The 22,011-nt window shown below is 34.7% G+C and overlaps 1 protein-coding gene across 1 annotated transcript in view; it reads right to left on the bottom strand.

Moving 5' to 3' along the window:
- The window catches only part of Faf1 (Fas associated factor 1), a 294,629-nt gene that overhangs the window by 183,428 nt on the left and 89,190 nt on the right, over window positions 1-22,011 (bottom strand). The window contains exon 7 of the mRNA XM_060366116.1: window positions 20,804-20,909. Within this exon, the coding sequence (XP_060222099.1) occupies window positions 20,804-20,909 (106 nt within the window). The remainder of the gene's footprint in view (window positions 1-20,803; window positions 20,910-22,011) is intronic.

Raw genomic sequence — 22,011 nt, 5'->3', positions numbered from 1 at the left:
AACATAATAATTAATACACAGTATTTTTCCACTACTACTTGTGGCAACAAAATCACTGAAGCCAGTTCTGATTTATTTCTTTATTGAGTCAACTAACCACCCAGTCCCACATGCTCTGATACCAACACAAACCCCAGACGACAGAAGCATACCTACAGATTTGTGCAATTGGTGGCCCTACTTTTCTACTCCGGTATTTAACGGACAATATAAAGACGAGATACCGCAAATGAAACTCTCTCCAAACAGAGTCTTCTTTCCTTTCAGAATTAAAATACAACCTCTTGCTCAGTTACATGAGAAATCTATGCATCTCCAAGCCCGCCTCCTTGAGCTTATTGTCCACTTCTTTTCATCCACAAGGCCACTAGCATCTCCCAGCTGGACTAGAACACGGCCTCAATGGTCACTGTCACTCACTTCTGCCTCCTGCAATCCATTTTATACACAACAGCATTTTTAAAACACTCTAGGATACTGTGATTTCCCTAACTAAAACCTCTAAAGGCATTCTACAACACTTAGAATGATCCGACTCACACCATCTTTCAAAATTAATAACATCATTATCCCCCTTAGCCACCAGTTATTTGTTTAAAGATAAATTCATGACCAAAGCAGATTCAGCTAAGTCAGCTTCAGTATTTTTTCCTGTAATAGAAAATGCAAATTTTAAATGGCATTACTGACATTACTAACTGGCAGAAGAGACACCATTCCACTGTGTGTACTGCTACTGCACCTCACTGTAGAAACCCTGACCAAAAGAAATAAAAAATTAAAACCAGCTCAGAGACCAGCAAAACAGTTTATACCACTTAGTGCTAGACTTATGTTACACTTACTAATTAGTCAAATATGTTAAAAATTTAAAAAAAAAAAACAAAAAACTAGCTGGGCAGTGGTGACAAACACCTTTAATCCCAGTGCTCAGGAGGCAGAGGCTGGTGAATCTCTGAGTCCAAGGCCAGCCTGGTCTACAGAGTAAATTCCAGGGCAGTCAGGGCTACACAGAGAAAAGCTGGGGGTGGGGTGGGGGAGGACCACCACCACCACAACAACAAAAACCCAATCATGTGTCAACCACTGAATAACTTCTGTAACAGGCAGAACTTGATGTGATTTAAACATGAAGAGACCTTTTCCCCCCTACAACTTTATTCTTTCCCTTCTTTCCACTTCCAATATATTGATTTTTAGAGACCAAGTTAAACTACTGCTTCCTGGAAAACCCTTCCCTCAGCCATATAGGTAAAACCAGCCTCTGTCCACATTCCCTATGGTTAGATTTTTGTTACGCCTGGTGCCTCTCCAAAGACTCATGTACTGAAGGCTTGGCCTCAAACGGTACTTAGAGGTCAAGTCCAGAAGAAATGAATAATGAAAGTTCTGCCTTCACCAATGGATTAATCCAGAGATGGAGTCAAACTTTTATAAACTTCTGAAAGGTAATGGTATTGGGAAAGGTAAGGCCGTATGAAGGAAAGCCGTCAGAGAGGGTGTCTTTGAAGGGTGTCTTGCCTGGTCCTAGTCAGCCTCTCTCTGCTCCCCAGGCACCATGAGGTGGGCATGAGATGAGTTGTTATCTGACGTAGTTCCCATAACTTTACAAACGAGTGACAATCGATTAAAACTTCTGAAATTGCGAACCAACATAAATTGTTCCTTCTCTTTTTTCTAATGCCTTTGTCATGATGAAAAGTCTAACAGAAGCACTTTTAATTGATCTTTAATATGTTTATCTCCTCAGATAAAAATTCCACACACAAATCATCTATTTGCTGTAAGCTACTAACCAGGCGCTTAGCACACAGTAGGAAGACTTGAAATATTGAATATTTCCGTTATAAAGCCAGGCTCTTACAGCAAAAGCCAAGAGAAAAAAGAAAGTCACTTTCTCTGGAGGATGCAACATTTGAGAATGGCCTTAAGTACTTCTACATACAGACATAAAGGATAAAAGTAGTTGAAACAAAAGAAGCTCATACAATGCTCATATGAAAAGAACAATTATCACTGCTTTGTAGATGGGGGAGGTCAGAACCAGGGACCAAATGGTACAGAAGACTTCTCTTGAGGATTTCATACCAACTGCCCTTCCGGAAAATGCCCATCTCATTTTCTGTCCTCTCTTCCTTTATCCCTCTCTTCATCTTCCTTTCTAAAACATTTTCTTAATAAAATTTAACATTATTTTTAAAGTGTTTTTTTGTTGCAAGCATTATGTTAACAATTTTAACTGCACTAATGTTATTATTTATAAAAGATATCCTGAGAGATGTCACCACCTCAGAGATGAAAACCTGGGCCACAGAGAGTTGAATAACTCTTCAAAGTTAGTAAGTTAGAGAGTACAAAGTGCTAATCAACATAAGACAGGAAAAGAGTGAGTTTACTCAAAAGATTCTTAGCATCAGTAAAATTTTGTTGCACTTACTCAAGTAGGTGCTAAGGTTGTACCAAGGAATAGGACAGTCCTTTTGGTATATAAACAAATGTATTTAAAACTTGTGGTCCTTGCACTATGGTGGAAATAAACTAATTTAATGAGAGAAGCTAACAGGGGAAGGGAACCTAGATAGAATGGAACAGGTGGTGATAAAGAAGAGTCTTCAAAGACAGCATATGAAATGAGATCTGAAGAGCGAGAAAACAGTCATACAAAAGACCTCCCAGATGGAAAGGCAAGGGAGATGTGTACCCCTAAGTAAAGGAGCCAATGTAATATTTTAAGGTGGTTAAGTAGGGAAGAAAATAAGAAAGAGACCAGATGATGTAAAATCATTCCCTCATACAAGATCTCTGTTAAAGAGTTTGAACTCTCTTTGGCGGAGATAGTATAGATGTTTTAAAAGTGGGCAAACACACATCATTTTCTAACAATAACAGAAGTTAAATTTGGCGCTTTGTACCTGCTAAGCAAGTACTTGATTACTCAGTTCCATTTCCCACAAACACACTTTAAGCATATTACTTGGGTTGCTATGTTAAGACTAGACTGAGTTAGAAATATAAAAATTGCAATTATGGAAGACTCAGAAATGGGCTACTGCTGGAGTTCAGCTAAAAGATGATGGTAAGCGGCTGGAGAGATGGCTCAGTGGTTAAGAGCACCATTTGGTCTTCCAAAGGAACCAGGTTCACATCCCAGCACCCACATGGCAGCTCACAATTGTCTGTAACTCCAATTCCAGGTGATGTGACACCCTCACACCAATGGCCATAAAATAAAATTAAGTAAGTTATTTTAAAAAAAAGGATGATGGTAAGAAGTGGATGTAAAGAATAAGGAAGGGGTTTAAATTAGGTGATGTGTAGGTTTTAACATCTACTTGGCTGGAAGGTCAGGCTTTTAAAGTGAATAAACTCTGCTCTTACAATCATTATGGCCCCTTTTCCACAACTGTGAGGAATAGGAGGAAGCAAAAGAGAGAAAATGATGTAAATATAATAATTTTTTAAAGGGACTTCATTGTATTGACACTCCTTCATTTAGTAGAAAACAGGTTCATAGTTAAGTGTTTAGTTTATTCAAGGCCTCTCTTTCTCAGTGTAGGCAGCATGTAGATTCTAAAGTCAGATTGTCTGGATATGTGCTCTTTCTAATGTTCTTTCCAAAGGTACAAGCAGTTCCTCTGTGATGAAGCATAGATTTTAAATGTTTGCTTTAAAGCGGAGCAAGACTTAAGTTTCTAAATTTAAATTGGAGAATTTAATATTTATAATTCTGTGAAGAGAAACAGTTAAGTATTGTTGCTTTTTAAATACTGGGTCACAATTTGTCCTTGGAAATAACAATCAAATAGCAAAGAATTCCCTCCACAAATGCAAGTGCCCAGAACAGATTCACAACTTCACTGCGCACCTCAATATCACAACCTTAGTCTACTATCATTAAGGGTTTATTATTTATATGACCATCTAGAGTTGAGGAAAATAAATTTTCAAAATTTTTTTATTTTTATTGAAATTCATCTCAGTACTTCTAAAATATGTTATCGATGACTATAAAAGCATAACACAGTGTAGTTAAAATATAAACAACTGGACATGTAAAATGAGAAAAGTACCTCCCCCTGGGGGGTGCAGCCTTGCCAGGCCACAGTGGAAGACAATGCAACAAGACCTGCTAAGACCTGCTAGGCTAGGGTCAGATGGAAGAGGAGGAGGTTCTCCCCTATCAGTGGGGGAGGGAAAGGGCATAGGGGCAGAAGAGGGTGGGTGGGTTTGGGAGGAGATAAGGGAGGGGGCTACAGTCTGGATACAAAGTGAATAAATTGCAATAAAAAAATAACAGATAGATAGACAGACAGATAGATAGACAGATAATGCCTAATAAAATAAAATGAGAAAAGTAGCAATTGCTACCTATTTGGTATGTATCTGCAGTGTCATCATCCTTGTAAATGTAAATACTAAAATAACTCATTTAGTAGAATGTGAAATGCAAATCCTAGCAGTTAATACAATTAATAACACCACCAAAAATGACTGCAAGCACAGTCCACTGCTGGAGAAAAATGAAACAGGAGTGAAGTTCTAGAGCTTTGGATCCCGTTTCTCTGCATCCAGATAAGAAATGGCTTGCTCAAAACAGATACTAAGGCTCATAACCAAACCTTCAGCAGAAGGGGAGTTAGTATGACAGGGAAAGGATGGGAGCCCCACAAGGACCAAATATATCTGGGGCACATGGGTCTTTTCTGTAACTGTTTCTCCAACCAAGGACCATGTATGGATATAACCTAGAACTTTTACTCGGACGAAGCTCATGGTAGCTCAATAACCAGTTGGTTTCCCATAGTAAGGGGAACAGGGACTATCTCTGACAGGAACTCAATGGCAGGCTCTTTGACTCCCCCCCCCCCCAAGGGAGGAGCAGTTCTGCTAGGCCACAAAGGAGGACTTCGCAGCCAGCCCTCAAGATACCTGATAAAACAGGACAGGGTCAGATGAAAGGGGAGGAGGTCCTCCCCAATCCGTGGACTTGGAAAGGGGTAGGGAGAAGCTGAGGGAGGAAGGGTGGGATTGGGAGAAAATGAGGGAGTAGGATACAGCTGGGATACAGAGTTAATAAAATGTAACTAATAATAATAAGCAATAAAAAAATATAAAAAAAAAATGGCTTGCCTTGAGAAGAAAAGGAATCTATAGCTAGTAAAAGAAAGTGGCTTTTTATTGTAGACACAGGAAACTACTGGTTTTAGCCCACATGAACTATTTGTGGAACCAACTGTTCTGAATAAGGGAATTAAAAAAGTAAACTTTTCCAGGTTGAAAACGAAAACTTAGTTCTGAAAGAATATTGATAACAAGAGTACCTAACGTTTTATAAACATTAGGTGCCACTGATAGCTTTATCACAAGATGCTTTCAAACAGAACTAACTCATAGTGTTTTATCACATTACTTAGAAATCTATCAGAGACTAAGAACTTAAATGTCAAAAGTATGATATGGTTCAAACAGCTCCTCAATGCAATAGAGTAGATCAGAATCCTGGAAGTTTCAACTAATTTCCAAGAAAAGAAGTGTCTCTGATGTGTCTTCTTCCTTAGTTCGAACATTTGAGCGCAGCATTTAGGTGGACTCCTCTGACGGATGGTCGATAGGAAGCGATTACATATTATAACAGGAAGCTGCTTCTTCGGGTACAAGCTGGCCATACACTGCACAGAGCATAAAGTGCCTGAGAATAACTCTCATTGTCAGATCTATATGCTTCCTCCCATGTCCCCTATGTTTTTGAGACAGGGCCTCCTCCATCTTGGGCTGGCCTTAAACTGGCCATAAAAACATGGATGGCCTTAAGCCTCTGATCTCCGTTCTGGGACAAACCCATATGCCGTCATGCCTGACTGCATGCTTTTTATGACCAGTTTACAATGACGTTGATGTCAAAAAACAAAAAGGCAAGTAACTGTCATAATTTCATACAAATTCGAAATGTTTATTTTTCTTTGCATATGATTTAATAATAGCCTCATATATACATTCTAAAAAATATTATAGTACATTTAAATGTTTTAACCCAATTAGGAATTTTCTGTTTCATCTGGTCAGTTTCAATTGCTTAACTTTTCCATAGAACTGTCAAGTATTTATGAAAATGTAGTCACTTGGCCACAATTTTTTTTTAATTACATTGCTTTAGTAACTTTAGATCAAATTTCCTGACGCATATTTTGGAGAAGCATCCCGTAGCTGATTAGCAAAGATATACCTTGAGAAAAATAGTGTACTTGCACCTAATTAGAACCGTGTACTTTTGTCCTTTCAAAAATAATCAAGAAAAAGGCATGTCTAATGTTTTCTCTCCTAACTGTTCCCATGTATTTAATCTAATGGCTAAAATGAGAACAGACAATAAACTTAAAAATTATACTGCTCATTGATAGCTTATTTATCTCCCTGCTTATAAAAGCAGATTAAACACATATTGAAGACATATTAGTACCATAGATTTTTGGGCAGAGACTTCAGATATTATGGACAATTGTAAATATTACATATGGACCACAAAACACAATTTCTGAGTAACTTGATATTTCTAGTATTTGGCACATGTAAATCTTAACATGTTAAGATTTGAACATGTTTATCATTTTAAATGTTTTCTAAATTATAAATTATTTCAAACTAAGATGATAACTATTACCCAGAATTGTCAGAGAACAGTTTATTAAAACACACATAAACATATGGCTATAGAGTATTCTTTGAAAAGTTAAAAACTGCACTGACTTAGAGCTGTATTTAAAATATATTTCAGGGGCTGGGAAGACAGCTCAGCAAGTAAAGTGCCTGTTGTATTGGTGTGAGGACTTGAGTGTGGATTCCCAGAGCCTACTGCAGACCATGGCTATAATCACAGCAGTCCCAAGGCAAGAGAAGATGCAGAGATAAAAGAATTCCCAGAAGCTCTGGATAGTTAGCCTAGCAAGTGCAGCAGTGAAAACATAGGAGACGGTCTCAAACAGGGCAGAAGGAAAGGAACAAGAATTTATTTTGTCCTCTTCCCTCCACACAAGTAGTGTCACCTGCATGTCCAAACGTGAGTACATGCACATACAGGTATCACACACAGACACAAATTAAGTAACTTTAAGGCTGAAGTGTACTTTCCACAAACGCTGCTGTTGGTACAATCGGAAAGGCTCTTGTTGGAACAGAATACAAGTTGTCTCAATGCAGTAATTTAAAGTAATACTCCAAATACACAGACAGTACACTTTGTTATATTTGCGGTTCACTATTTCTGACTAGGGAAAAATAATCAGTTACCTCTTTTATTGTGAGAGGAAATCTTTGAACTAATTTAAGAAGGTGCACACTAAATCCCAACATGGATATTGAAAGGTTGGGTTAGTCAGCCAACAGATACCAAACTTAGTTCAAGCTAAACCAACCAAACCAGAAGAAACAGCTTAACAGGCGAAAAAAGTCAAACACTATCTTTACTGTGTGATTCCCAAGGAGACTTAAAAAGACTGTGAAGCAGAAAGGTACAGTCTTGGACAATGAACCATTTCAAAGTATACACTAGGTTTGGAAGTTCAGTCACTACAGCAGGGTTCAGACAGTAGAGGAATCAGGTAGCTGTTTGTTTGTTTGTTTGTTTGTTTGTTTTTAAAAATAAGGTCTTTCTACATTAACCAACCTGACTTTGAACTCCTGGGTTCAAATGATCCTCATGTCTCACTTCCCGCCTGAGTACTAGGACTCCAGTTATGCAATGCTGTGTGCCATAAAAATGTTATCTGTTTTCCTTTCCTTACCCAAACTAATCAATATCTTTACTCTTCATAGAAAGTGTTCACTCTATCCTCAAATATGTATCTATTACAATAGGACAAAAATGCTGATAGAAGCACATTGAAAAATAAGTCACAGAAAGTCTGTGTTGACGTAAAGTCTCTCATGATAACATCTCTATTACCCACAAAAGTTGGCAGCAATCCTCTTGAAATGCTATCCCACTAGTGCAACAAATGCCAGAAAATAAACATCAAGTAAGAATGTAAACTCTTTCATATATTTAGCCCAAATGCTTATGACCTGTGGGTCCAAAAACTTTGTAATGCTCAATAATTTTAAGTTGAAGACTTCTTCCAGTTTTACCTCCATAGAAAGGAAACCCAGATACTGTCTTTAATTAAACTCTTTGCCAGCACTGGTGACCTGAAACTCTTTAGTGTTTGCTCTAATCTTCCTTTTTGGACAATTTACATTTTGTTAGTGTAGCTCTCTCATATGCCCTTGGTATTCCACATTTACTTTTTACTTTTACCTAGACAATTCAGCTATTTTCAGAACCCACAAAGTTCTCAAGTCACCATCACGAAATCACAATCTCACTCCAAAAAGAACTCCCTCCCCTAAACAGGCAAAGTACTTGAATAGATATGCCCCAACATAAATATACAAATGTCCAACAAACCCAATGTTCTTCCTATCATAGGCCATTAAAAAAATGCAAACCAAAATACTATGGAAATACCACTTTAGGTCCAATGGGATGGAAAATCAATCACAAAGATTTTCTTTATGTATATCAGTGTTTGCCTGTGTATTTATACACACACCACATGTATGCCTGGTCCCTGAGGAGACAAGAAACAGGCAGCAGATATCCTTTCTGGAAATAGACTTACAGGTGATTGTGAGTGGCCATGTGAGTGTTAAAAATCAAATCTGAGTCCTCTGTTGCTTCTATCATCAAGTCCTCTCTCCAGAGCTAGCTACTATTTTTCAAAACACACACACACACAAAAAAAAAAAAACAAAAAAACAAAAAAACAAATATAGGTGAGATGTAGAAATGCTGAGACTTAACAATATAAAAAGTTCAATGAAGCAGAGAAGACAGACACATATGTAAAGGTTTAAAACTTATTTTTGGTAGCAAAAGTTGCTACTATTTCACATATGAAAACTCTAAATCTGAAACATGAAAGTCAAGTCACTCAAGGATAGAGGAACATTACATAACTTGTTAGTGGTGAGAAGAACAATGGCCCAACTCCACAGACAACAGTACTTGTGGGGATGTAAACTTACGCAGTCACTATAAAAGTCATGTGGAAGCCCCTCAAAGAAGCAAAATGAGAACAGTCATATTGATCCTTGACAGATGTGTCAGGATCCTGGGCAAATAAATGAAGGACTCTAAGTCAGCATACCAGAAATACTGGAACATCCACGTTTATCGCTGTACTATTCAGAAGCTACAGTTCAGTCTAGATGACCGTCAGCATATGGACAGCATGAGTGAATAAAAAGAGTGCGCTACATATAAATAATAGACTTTTATTCAGCTGTAAAGTAGAATGAAATAATATGTGAAGAAAATTGAAGTAACTGGAGATTATTGTGTTAATCAATGTTAAGCCAGACTTAGACAAATATTGCATGTTTTCTCTTATACAAGGAATCCAGATTTCAATATGTATATATTTATATATACATACATGTTTATCTATTTAAGTAAGAGAAAGTGGGGGATGAAAGTAAAAAGGGGACTATGAAGGATTAGGAAGGAAGAGGGCTGTCGGGGGTGGAAAGAAGAAAGAGGTTAATAGAATACATGTGCCATGAAAACAGAAGAGTAACTACTTGTGAGGAGGAAAAGACTAGGGAGAGGATGAAAAATGGGCCCAAAGTATAATAATATATAGATATAAAAACATTACAATGAAACAAATGCTAATCAAACATAAATTTTAAATGTTTTAAAAGCCTACTAATTTTAACATTAATATTCAAAAAGCTTAAAAGTATTCAAAAATACTTGCATGATTACTTTTGCAAATGTCTTGGGTAGAAATAATCTCATTGCATAACATCTTTCTTTTCTAATGTAGCTCTACTTAAAGATCACCCATTCTACGACCATCTATCAGGAGGCCCTTGACAGGTAGAGATGCACATTTTCCACGGCTTAAGGTGCATATAGTCTAACAAGGGAAATAATAATGAAGTAACTGCAAATGAACGAGGTATACCTGAGATAAAGGAGCACGGAGAGCACTCAGAAGAGAGACATTTACCGAGACTAGCACAGCATTAACTACCCAGACTGGATGACTATCTGGCTCACAATAATGGTTTCAAGTTACTTTTGGGAATTTCAACAAATCAATTTGTCCCATCAGAGAACAAAAATAGACATAAAGTGAAGTCACTAAAAAGAAAAAGTAAAAACAAGTGTCATAATTCTAAAACCAGTTCCTAGAAATCCAATATACATATGGACATTAAAGGATAGATATCACCAACAAAAGTGACTCAGGTGAAGCCAACATTTGCTTTGAGTTATGACATGTACATATGTTAGTACATAAACTACATTCATTTTGCAAATATCCTTTACATTTTGTTCCATTCCATATAAAAATGAACATTTGAAATTAAAATTAGCATTAAACAGGAGTATCCTTAAAATGTGTACTATATTTCTGATACTTTAGTGACCCCCCGTGTATGTACACGTGTTCTATTATCAATAGATAATATAATGAACAAGAAATGCATGTTCTTAAAATTCCCTTTTTACAATATGATGGAAAAAGAGAAACAAGATTTAATTCAAAATAAATGACCTGAGATTTAAATTATATGATGATGATAATAAGTAACATAGAAAACATACTTCTTTCAAGATACATTTCCATCACATAAATACAGGCATATAACTCTAAGTACTTTTGATAATAATATGTACAAGACTATTTTCAATACCAATAACAAAGTCTGAATATAATATAAACCTATAGCAACTTGCTTTGGAAACTGAGTTCTCATAAAAATTCTCATAAAAGCCTCACTATTGCATAATTAACTATATTATTTTAAGTGTGATGCTCATGCTACTTTTCCTCCATGGTGATTATAAGACTTTTCTATAATAAAAATAGAAGACAAAGGATTTTTTTATTATCATTTGCTATAGTAACTATCTGACACCAATATGCCCACAAAAATTATGACATTAAATTGATGAAAATGTGTCAAAAAAGATTTCAATTCATGTAAAATAAAGCTGGGGTTAGAAATTATATATATATATATTCTAAATATTTCAAGATTGCTAGTGGTTCCACTTTAGATTTATTAATCTTAACAAAAAATAGAAAGATAATTATACAAATGAATGCTGTGAAGGTACATATTCAAGAGGTCCAGCAGGCATATAAAATGTTCTAGTACTTATTTTTAAAATCTATAAAAATAAAAGTCCATCTCACTCTCTTTTAAGGTATTTTCTCTCTACAGGACAAAGTGTTCTATTTTTATTACCTTATTTCACATTTAATTTTCTAAAACTACTTACTATGGAACAGAGTCCTAAGAAACAAATAACTGGCAAGGGAAAATATGTTACTATTTAATATTCCCATAGCAGACAGCATAAAAACACTTTAGACTGTATCAGTCAAGTAGAAAGAACTCATGGCCCTACTGACTGCTATCAATGAAAGGGAAATTTAATACACATAAGAGACTTATTTTCACAACTTCTTGCCGTCTTCATAAGGCCATCCTGGACTTCTTCTGTAGTACATTTTATGCCCAACGACCAAATTATTAAGTATGGTCTGCATTTTCACCAAGCAGAAGTTACTAAATGCCACATCATCCTTCCTTCCAGAAAGGATACACCTTATGGTCCTTTGCACAATGTTTGTTCTGGAAGAAAAACTGTTCTCTGAATGCCTGTAGTCATTTCAGGAGCTTCAGACTGAACTGGTCAGATCAGTTTGTTTGTTTGTTTGTTTGTTTGTTTTTAACTTACCCATACAACTCCCTGCTTTTAAGTGTTATGGCTTCAATTATTCAAGATTTGTAAACATTTGACATTTTTAATACCAAGTTTCTATGAAATTTATCATAATCAATGCACTGAATAGTTGTAGTAGAAACAAGGGGAGAATATTCTTGTCTTAATCTACACTGCATACAACATTTCTGGACACTGCAGGTTAAAAGTGTGCTGGCATTTTTTTAAATCCAATTTTTGTATTGTTGGTCCAAATATAATTTATTTTTCTCTCTCATAGGACTTTCCCAGCATTATTCTTTTCCAAAGTACCTTCTTTTCCTTCATCTTTTCCCATCAATGTCCATATTCAGAATTATTTTTCCAATTGGCCTCCCTCTACCCCCATGCATTAGCTGTAAACTAGATGTAAAGCTTGGTGTCCATCCAAAAATCTTATGATCAAAATACATACTTAGCAAATTGTTTGGCTAAATCTTTCATGTATGATGAAAGATTATTACCACAATTCATTAGCAAATTATAGACTTTGAAATGTAGGCAGACAAATATTTGGCCCTGTATCAATCAATTTGGACCAGCTGGGTAGAAATTCACACAATCCCAGGAAACTTGGGAAGTAGAGTGCTCTTTCATTTTTCATTCACTTGAAACATTAAAGAAAAATTATCATTCTATAAAAATGTCCTCTTTTCAAGAATTTAGCTGAGTGATTTTAGAATGAGTTTTATTTTCAGTCAATTACTGGTTTAGAGACTTAGAGACCAATAAACTGAACCATTTCTCCTGCAAAATATTGTGGAAGAATAATAACTAATCTACAGACTACTCAACCAATTATCAATACTCAACCATTATCACCCACACTTAAAAGTTAAATATTTAATAAAGGTTGTAACGCCCTTAAGTAGAGACAGAATACTTGTCTATCCACCAAATGGGCACGGAAAGTGGTTTTACAGTTATTCACAATAAACAATGTCATTCCATTCTTCCTCTGGGGTTCTCTAGCCTGATTGAGTGACCTTGCACAAAGAAGATTCTGATTGATTCTACGTCTGTCTGTTTTGGTTAAGCTACAAGGCCACATACAGGGACAGCTGCACTTTAGGAGCAACTTAAAACACATTTCGTCCTAGCACCATCTAATCCAGTGCTTGGTACAAGATGCATGGAAAAGTCAGTGTCAGAATTACACAATGACGGCTTTGCAGCGAACAGATGCTTTTGCCTTGCAGCTGTAAAACCCCAGGACAATCCAGTGCTGTACTGTCTGGTCACGCAATGACCACAAAGCAGGAATACATTTTGTCATTTATACACTGTTTGCTGTAAGCTTTTAAAGTCTTCCCTCCCCCTCCCCTTAAAAAGGGGGCGGGTGCATATTGAGGGTAATAAAATTCCAAACTAAGCAGATTTTTTCTCAAAGTATATTCAGACTGATAATGTTTGGAAATGAATAATTCTTTGACTACATACAGCTGAGTCATATTAAGTGAAAGAAAATTATCATAGCCTGATGTTTTAGGAGGTTTTGTCCAATTAATTGTTGGTTTCTTAAGATGTATATGGAAATTATTTTCTACAAGTAGAACTTACCTTAATATACCTAGTCATAGTCTACCTATGTTTATGAACATTTTATATTTATTTACCCATCCTTTAATCCTTGGTTGCTTTTATTTGGCTCTTTGTTTTTACAGAAGGAAGAGCAAAGAATGGGATGTTATTGCATGGCTGGAGCAGACTTAAATGTTAAAAGATTTCTCATCTTGAGTAGTGTGGTGCTACAGAAGTTGATGATGAAATTTGCGGCCTTTCACAAGTAGGTGATATTCAGAAATCGAAGGGCAATAGATTAATGCTGAAATAAATTCTTCCTGTATTTATTTATCAATCACTGTCTCTGCTGTGGCTAGGAACTGGCCCCTAAGCAAATGACTACACAGTCACATCAAACCACTTCTGCTAACTAAGGTTCTGGCTCTAACACCAGTTCCACTCTATCTACAATTTTTTAAAAAAAATCCAGGACCTTTTCCTTTATTTATTTTAATTTTGTTCCTTTTCTTTCCTAATCCATTTTTTTAACTATTTTCTCCCTAAGGATACCAATTCATTAACACCTATTTGTTTACAAATTTCACTGGCTGCTTGTTAGTTGAAGGTTTGGAGGAATTCCCTTTTACCATGTATAATTTCAATACAAAAAATCCCAAAGAAATGACCACAATAATAAAGATCATTTCAAGTACCAAAGAGGGTGTGCTATCCTCTTCAATTGAAAGTCTGAAAAATAAAATTTTTGTGATTCTGAAAAGTAAAACAATTTCTGTGGTCAGTTTTACATTTTTATATTTTATTTTCTAAGCATATTATTAAAACACAAACATAAACAGCATACTTACTAGTACATTATGTCTATTCAAACATCAATTCCAGTATTATGAAAGCATTACAAACTTAAAGACTATGAACCATTTACAATTATACCCTTGATATGATTTTGTCTGTTTGTAGCTATTATTAGAAAATTCAAATAAAGTCAGTACTAAGTAGTTAACAAAGATAATCCATGCCATTAAAATATACCAGAGGAAAATGACTGAAATGTGTAAGTTTAGAGGTGTTTAGAGGCTATCTCATCAGAAGCAAAAACAAAGGGCACATTTTTTAAATGTGTCAATATATAGATTACCTACATACTTTGTCCTAAGAAAATATTTACGGTGGTAGCATTCCAAATTACAGTATTATAGATGAATACCTTGAAAGTTAAGGCATAACTATATTTTTTTAAAAAAAAAAAGCTACATTTGTTAAACATTTCATGACTACTGAATAGGCAGAATTATACTAACAAACTGTGAATATATTTTGTTTGAAAATACAGTTCAGCTAAGGTTATTAATTGTGCGGCATTGATTCATACTCAATACACCTTTACTTCATTATATATGTTATGCAACTATAGAAATTTGTTAAAACAGTTAAGTAAATAGTTCCTTTTTAAGCACATTTTATCATTTCGGTTCACTACAATGGCAATGTACTTTTAAAGTATATGTTTTACTCACAAATACATAAATAAATCACAAACCAAAAGCTAACAGATGTGTGACTTCTAATTAGTTATAATAATCTCTGCTTCAATGCCATTAGAATGAGCCTTTCTTTTCTTTTGAAAACTAAAAAAGCTTTCCTTTGAATTTTAAACTGTCAGGGTGCTTCAAAGTCAATGTACAAAATCTGCTTTGATTAAAATTTTAGACATCTACAGTGATAACTTTATGAAAGGAAAATATTAAATTATAATTATCCTAAACAGACACAGTCTTGTGAAACTAACCCTGCATTCATGTTAAAACACAAAGAGCTGAATGTACTGAATGTGATTCATCCTCGGACACAAAGCTTCACCACAGTCGACTCAGTCAACTGTTGCTCTTGCGTTTATACTCATGGTGCTTAAATAGCGCACTTTAAAACAAAAAAACCTCCAATTGGCTTTTCATACATCCACCCTCCCCAAAAATAACGCACTTGAAAAACTCAAATGATATGAAAGGCTTCAAGGCCTCTTTTCTCCCTTTCATACCCTTTTTTTTATTTCTGTTTGCAGTAATCTGCCTTTCTCTTTCTCTTTCTCATTGCTACAGAGCAGGCGAGGAGGCTCAGAGCTTTGAAAAGGGGGCTCTGTATGTAATGGGTCCACTAGAATTAATTTACTTGCAGCAAATCCATTGAGCACAGAGGTTCCCCCCCTTCTCAAATCATCTGGAGTCGAGCGCAGCCCCAGCCTTTGTAATTCTAGTAAAGCTCTTAAAGTGCACAGTAGGTGTTCATGAGGACCATCTGGTCAAAAGCAAAACAAGCTGCTGATTTTGCCTTTGAATAGAATGAAGCAAGTGTGAATTAGTCTCTTCAATTAGCACTATTACAACCTGTCAAGTGCATATTGTAAAACAGGATTATTACAGTATTGGTCACCAGTGCAATTATTTACTCTCTGCCTTTTCTTGCATATAAAAAATGTCTTAGGTTTATTAGTTTCTGATAACTGAATGTAATTTTTCTTAACTTAGGCATTTCAAAACTATCAACACACAAACCACAGATTATAAATATAATATAGGCTAAGCTGTTAGGATACAAGTATCTTAAGTAACAAAGGGCTAAAACATTACCTTTAATTTTTAAGAAAGTTTTATTTTTATTTATGAAACAGATAAAAATGTTTGTTATTAAATAATGTCCAAATTAATGTAATATATTTCTAGAATAAGAAAACTATTATCATTTCCAAATAGCTACACCATAAATATTACTTAAATTTATTTCCTAAGGGATACAACAGAAACACAGAAAATTCCAATAAGATAATCTGATCATTAGAAGCAGTACGATTCAACAAACCTGTTTTAAAATGCAATCTGAAATCAGTAACATATGAACATCATAGTCTCCTATTTTTGGAAGCTGAATAATGTCTTGAATTCATGCCTGGTTGATAAAAATCACAATCTTTCATTCTTACTAAGATGTCATTTTTATTTTAGGTTTTTGGTAAAGATGATATATGCTAATTAAAGCTGCTCATTCTAATTGAGCTAATATATGCCATTTATCTTGCAGTAAAAACAAACCACTTAAACTTTTAATTAAGTAAGCACACAACTTAATTTACCCTCTTGCATATGAACATTCTCAGCTGCCTCACTTTCTTCAATTCTTTGCCACAAGCCCCGCCACCCCATATTGGAAAACAAACAACCCCCCCAAAAAGGCGCCTAATACTTCAAAACATTTAAAGAAAGGATACAACAGTTAAGTTATAATCTACTTACTACTAGAAAATTGCCCACTAAATATAATTTGTGAAGCACTAAACATTTCAAAACAGTTACTGGCCACCAGCCTTAAACAGCAGTCCAAAACACACATTATTAGTCAAGATTAGAAAGCACCAAGGACAGACCAAACACGCACAAAAATAGCACACGGTTTAAATTTTACAATCAAAATTAACATCGTGATTTCACAATTATTTTTAAGACCTGGTATGATTTACTTAAATTACTTCCTTGATGCCAATTCTACCTCAATTGGCTTCCCACTTAATCATCAGTTTGTATAACATGGTGCTAGTGGTGAAATGTGCTACTTGCTCCCTGTGAGATATGGCTTTGTAAGCTGTCAATTTTCCCCTTTCATTCCCATTAAGAACTAAATCAACATTAATAAGAATAGTGAAAATTCTGGGGTAAAGTGAAACTTGGAAGAGGATTTAAATAATTCTAAAAGCTATTCATCACATTTCTCATTGTAATAGATAAGTAATACTCCATGATTCTGCATTAAAAATACTTATATTTCTTATCTTTGTTATTTCAGGTCAGGTGTCTGTTTCTTAAGTTTATATGACAGCTACAAAAAAAAAAAAAAAGAGAGAGAGATATTTGCCTAACAGAGGCTTTCGCAATAATAAGGGAGACAACAAAGAATCAGTTTCCAAGGAAAAGCTGGCTTGATTTCAGGGACTGTATATCCTTTTCCACACCTGGGCTTAGGATTTGCAGAGGCAAATCAGTCTTTCTTCCCTGTGTTAGCCCAACCCAAGCGTATTTGAAACCAAAGATTTTTAAATTATTAGAATCCTTACAATTAATTGTTTAAAACTGAATTCTCAAGAGTAGAGAACTGATTAAATTAAGATAGGCTTATTTAAGTATTGAAGGAATTTTGATATTTTAAAATGTGATTACTATTAATTTAAGGTGCAAACTGATAGAAAGTTGGGGCTGTCACAGTATTATTATACTATTATTACTTGATAATTTTACGAGGTATTATGCGATCATCGAAGAATAAAAATTTAACTTCTGATAACCACTTGAAACTCTCTTCTTCTAGCCATCTCTAGAGGTTACTGCCATGTCCTTAGACAAACATGTAACTGGAAAAATTTGCAAAGGGCTTAAAACACGAACAGAATGAAAACCAAAAGCCCTCACCTGGAACGCAAAGGAAAAGAGTCACAGACAAGATGAGTAAACACTTGTACACCATCAGTTTATCATCACCAATGTGCTAGACCACGTTACTTAGGAATTTTTTTTGAAATCCTAACTGCATCTTAGCACTGTTCTCCAAATCGGTATTTTCAATGATTTATTTTGTTCAATTAATAGTTAGAATCGGTGCCCATGTCAGTCTTAATCATTTAATAGTTTTCTGCGTGAAAAATACTTTAAACACTTTCCTTTAGAAATTCAAGACTTTCAAAACATTAAGAGTGCTTTTACCTAGAAAATGAAAATAACTTACTTTATTGGAAAAATGATCAGATGCTTTTAATCGATTCCTTTAAACTGTCTTCTGTGTGCGCGTGCATGGGTGTGTGAATAGATGTAATATACACATACAGAACTAGCGGTCACAATTTATTTCTGGGCTTACTGTTGAATGAAGATTTCTGAAACTGGTGACAGGTTAATTTACAATTGAGGATGCAGGACATCAATAAGCGTCCACATTAAAAACAAAAGTAGTAGTATTAACACGACTACAAATTGTTTCAAGTACCTTTCTCTTAGTGCATCTAAACTGACTTACAGTAGCTTAGCAAGAAATAAGGCACTGTGAATTGTATGGCTGTCCACAGGGAGCACCTTCCCTTCCTGGAACTAGCCTCAGCACAGGATCCCATAGGTCCACGGAAGCGCCAGGGAGCTACGCCCAGCCAGTTGTTCCACAGCCTTTCTCAAAGTTACACAAAATAAAGCAACCTGCGTCGAACTGTCTACTCACAGAAAAGCAATTTTCATTAAATGCAGTATTTTTTCTTAATAACCAGCATTTCAAAATATTATTTTAAATTAAAAAAAGGAAGAAAACTATTATCAGAAAATATATAAGAATATCTGTCATTAAAAAAAAAGCTTCTGGAGCATTTTAAAAAAGGTTTTTAGAACATGATAAGAAAAGGATTTCAATGTTTTCAAGTCCTTGACACTTAAAATATATTTGATAATCTAAATAATATAGCCGAGAACAGTTTCAGCCAACTGTGGCACGCAATGGCACATTTACAGAATTTTAAGTATTTCTTTTAATAATTAATGTAGTCATTTTGAATCATTCTGCATAGGATATCAGGTGTGAGCAGATTGCATTAACATTGCTTAAACATTTCAACTTGTCAGTATGGCCAACTCGATTTCGGAAATATTTGCAGTATTTTCCCATCGAAACAGTAATAAAGGCAAAATAAATATATGCCACTACTTTATAATCACCGAACATTAATGAATATTTTATGTCTTTTTAAATCTCCCTGTTTAATTTAAAAGGGTGAAATTAAGTCTCCTCGCTGCAATATGCCAATTATCTGTAAATCAAACAATAACTTGGCCATTATGCTCCTTTTTGTTAATATAAGAGAAGCTAATTTGAAAACACCGAGTGGCATTTTTAGACTATCAGCTTAATAGTCCTTTCTGCCCTCTTGTGGGAGAAAGTTGAAACACACTCAAATTAGTTAAACTAGCAATGCAGGGTTTGGGATTGGGAGAAACTACACACAAAATTTTAGCTATAAAAATTTCATGCAGAAACACAGTCCTATATTTATCTATAATGCACTATACTCCTTTTCAAATAGAAAATAAACCAAGAGAATAAAATTTAGCTCCTATTATCTTGCTTTGTTGCTTAGCGGACTGATTATGAAACTAAATTCCCTAGTTTAATTAAATGTTCACATATGTAATTTAAATTTTGTCTTCAAATATTTTATAATAAATCTTACAGAGCCATATTTCAATTTTAGACCAAAATGACTTTGCAAGAAATTAAAAATTTAAATTTAGAGCAGAAATACCCACTATAAAAGTTAAAAATGAAATGGCAATGTACAAGCATAAAATTCTAGAAAATTCAAATAAATAAATGGATGAATTTAGAAGAAATTTCTCTGAATTTAGAAGAATTCAGAGAAAAGGCTGAATGTTAATGTTTAGTTATATAACAGCTATTCACATTATCAATGAAGAAAATAAACTTAGAAAAATGAGTTCTTTATGACAAATTCAAAGGATAAAAATTCACTAATCAAACACATAAAATAATTAGTAGTCATTATATAAAATGAGGACATTTTATATAATTCTAAAAATTACTTGTTCTTTCAAGATGTTATTTATAATTATTTTAAAAAATGTGGTCTTAAAATTTTGTGTAGTAATCCAAGATTTAGCATGATCTAGTCTCTTAAAAATTCAGTAATAAAAATATAAGTAACTTTTATAAATTATGAACATTACTATGAAACAGTCACTATTTTATTGTTTCTAAGCATGGAGGTCCTGTCAAAGCCTCTAACATCCCTCACGCTGCACAGAGAAATTGCTGGCCTTTGGATGGGTGGGGCCAAGAACATTCCAAGAAGGTACCTTTTCTCTTCTCTCATAGGAGAAGTACTTTTCAGAGACAGTGGTCCTCCTTGGCCACACAGAAGAATACATAGACAGTATTCAGACAGTCTGAGCTAAATGACAGTTTCCAACACCTTATGAATACTGCCCAAAGCTAGGACTGAGCTGCTTAAGAAAAGCCTCTTCAAACTCCTGTTTAAAACAGAAGCACACACAATATAAACACATGACACATTTGAGAGTGACCTTTCAAATAAAACAGTAACACTCCACAGCGTATGTTGCCAACAATTCCCAGGAAAGTATTTTAAATAATTACTATAAAACCATGAAATATTTTATATAATAATAGACTGTTTTTAAGCAAAGTGTTTTTAAGAATTATCAAGAGCTCCCACTTACAACATTTGTATTTTTAGGTCAAGTCATTTAGTGTATCTACAGTAATCATTAATACTCCAGTTAATTAAAATTAAGAACCCAATAATGAAACATAAAGAGTTTCTACAGAACAGATAAGCCTCTTTAACAGGGTCAATGTGAGCTATAATGAGCTACCTTTATTCCTTAGCTGTGAGACAGAACTCACCTCTTGAACAGTACTGCTTCCTGAGAAGTTCAGGTTGTACTCCCGCTGGACCTCTCGGTGGGTGATGATCAGCATGAAGTTTTGATTTAATGATTCCTGCAGGGCACTGAAAGGGTTGAAAGAAAAACAAGGAACTCAGAGATGAGCAAGTTCTAGCTTGCTTCACAGCTAGCTGCAAAAACCCCAGGAGTACCCTAACCTCCACACAGGCATGTCCGGGCCCAATGTTATCATCTCTTCAGCATCTAAAGGCAAGAAAGCATGCTGAGAGCAACCAAGGGGAGCTAACCTGTTAACTCCTTCTCTACCAAGGTGTTTTAAAACTTCTGCTGTAAATACTTCAAACATGCACACTTCCTATACACACTATTGTCTATTTACTTATTCCTCCAAAAGAATCAATTGTCTGTTAAATGATATTTAAGATCTACAAAAATATTTATTCAAATGTACTGTATGACTAATCCACTTCTATTAAAACAGCTGTCTAGAATAGAACTATAAAACTATTGTTTATACTTACAAATGCTATATAAAAATAGAATTTTTTCAATAAAAACTCAATATTTTACAGAATTGTAACGGCTACATCAAAATTCATTGAAAATAATCATGCTTTCACTTAGGAATCAGCAATATACAGATCTCAGAAACTGAAGTGTTCTGAGCAACACTTTCCCAAATGTCAGAAGTATAAAACAAAACACATACTAGCCAAACAAATTTAAAAATATCATTATTCTATTTTATATCAATATTAAGAAACCTAAAGTTCATCAATAATGTAATAAAAATCTATTGCTATTATGTTAGGATTATCAGCATTTCCTGTCTTGAGTGTAATTTTGCCATGGCTATAGCCTCAGGAAACATTCTGTTTGTGTCACATAACTCTGGCATACTTGGTTCCTCTTTTGCCAATCGGGAATAATGTGATAAATACATACAGTATAAAGATTAAAACTAGGCATTTAATCTGTCTGGCCTATTGTCTCCCAAAGAGTTCACAGGTTTTAACAGACCAAAAAGATATTTTTAAAAAGCACTAACATATATAGTCAAATACCAATAAGAAATTTTTAGAAACTTATATCCAATTAAAATCGAAGTTTATTGAGGCAGGAAATGTGTAGTTTTCTCTTTGGTACCGAAGCAGAATACCTGGGACACTGAGATATCTGTTTAGTAACAAGCAATTTGTACGTTTC

This window comes from Meriones unguiculatus, chromosome 12 (genome assembly GCF_030254825.1).
Source record: "Meriones unguiculatus strain TT.TT164.6M chromosome 12, Bangor_MerUng_6.1, whole genome shotgun sequence".
In the NCBI taxonomy this organism is placed as follows: Eukaryota; Metazoa; Chordata; class Mammalia; order Rodentia; family Muridae; genus Meriones; species Meriones unguiculatus.
This window is presented reverse-complemented; position numbering and strand designations above follow the sequence as displayed.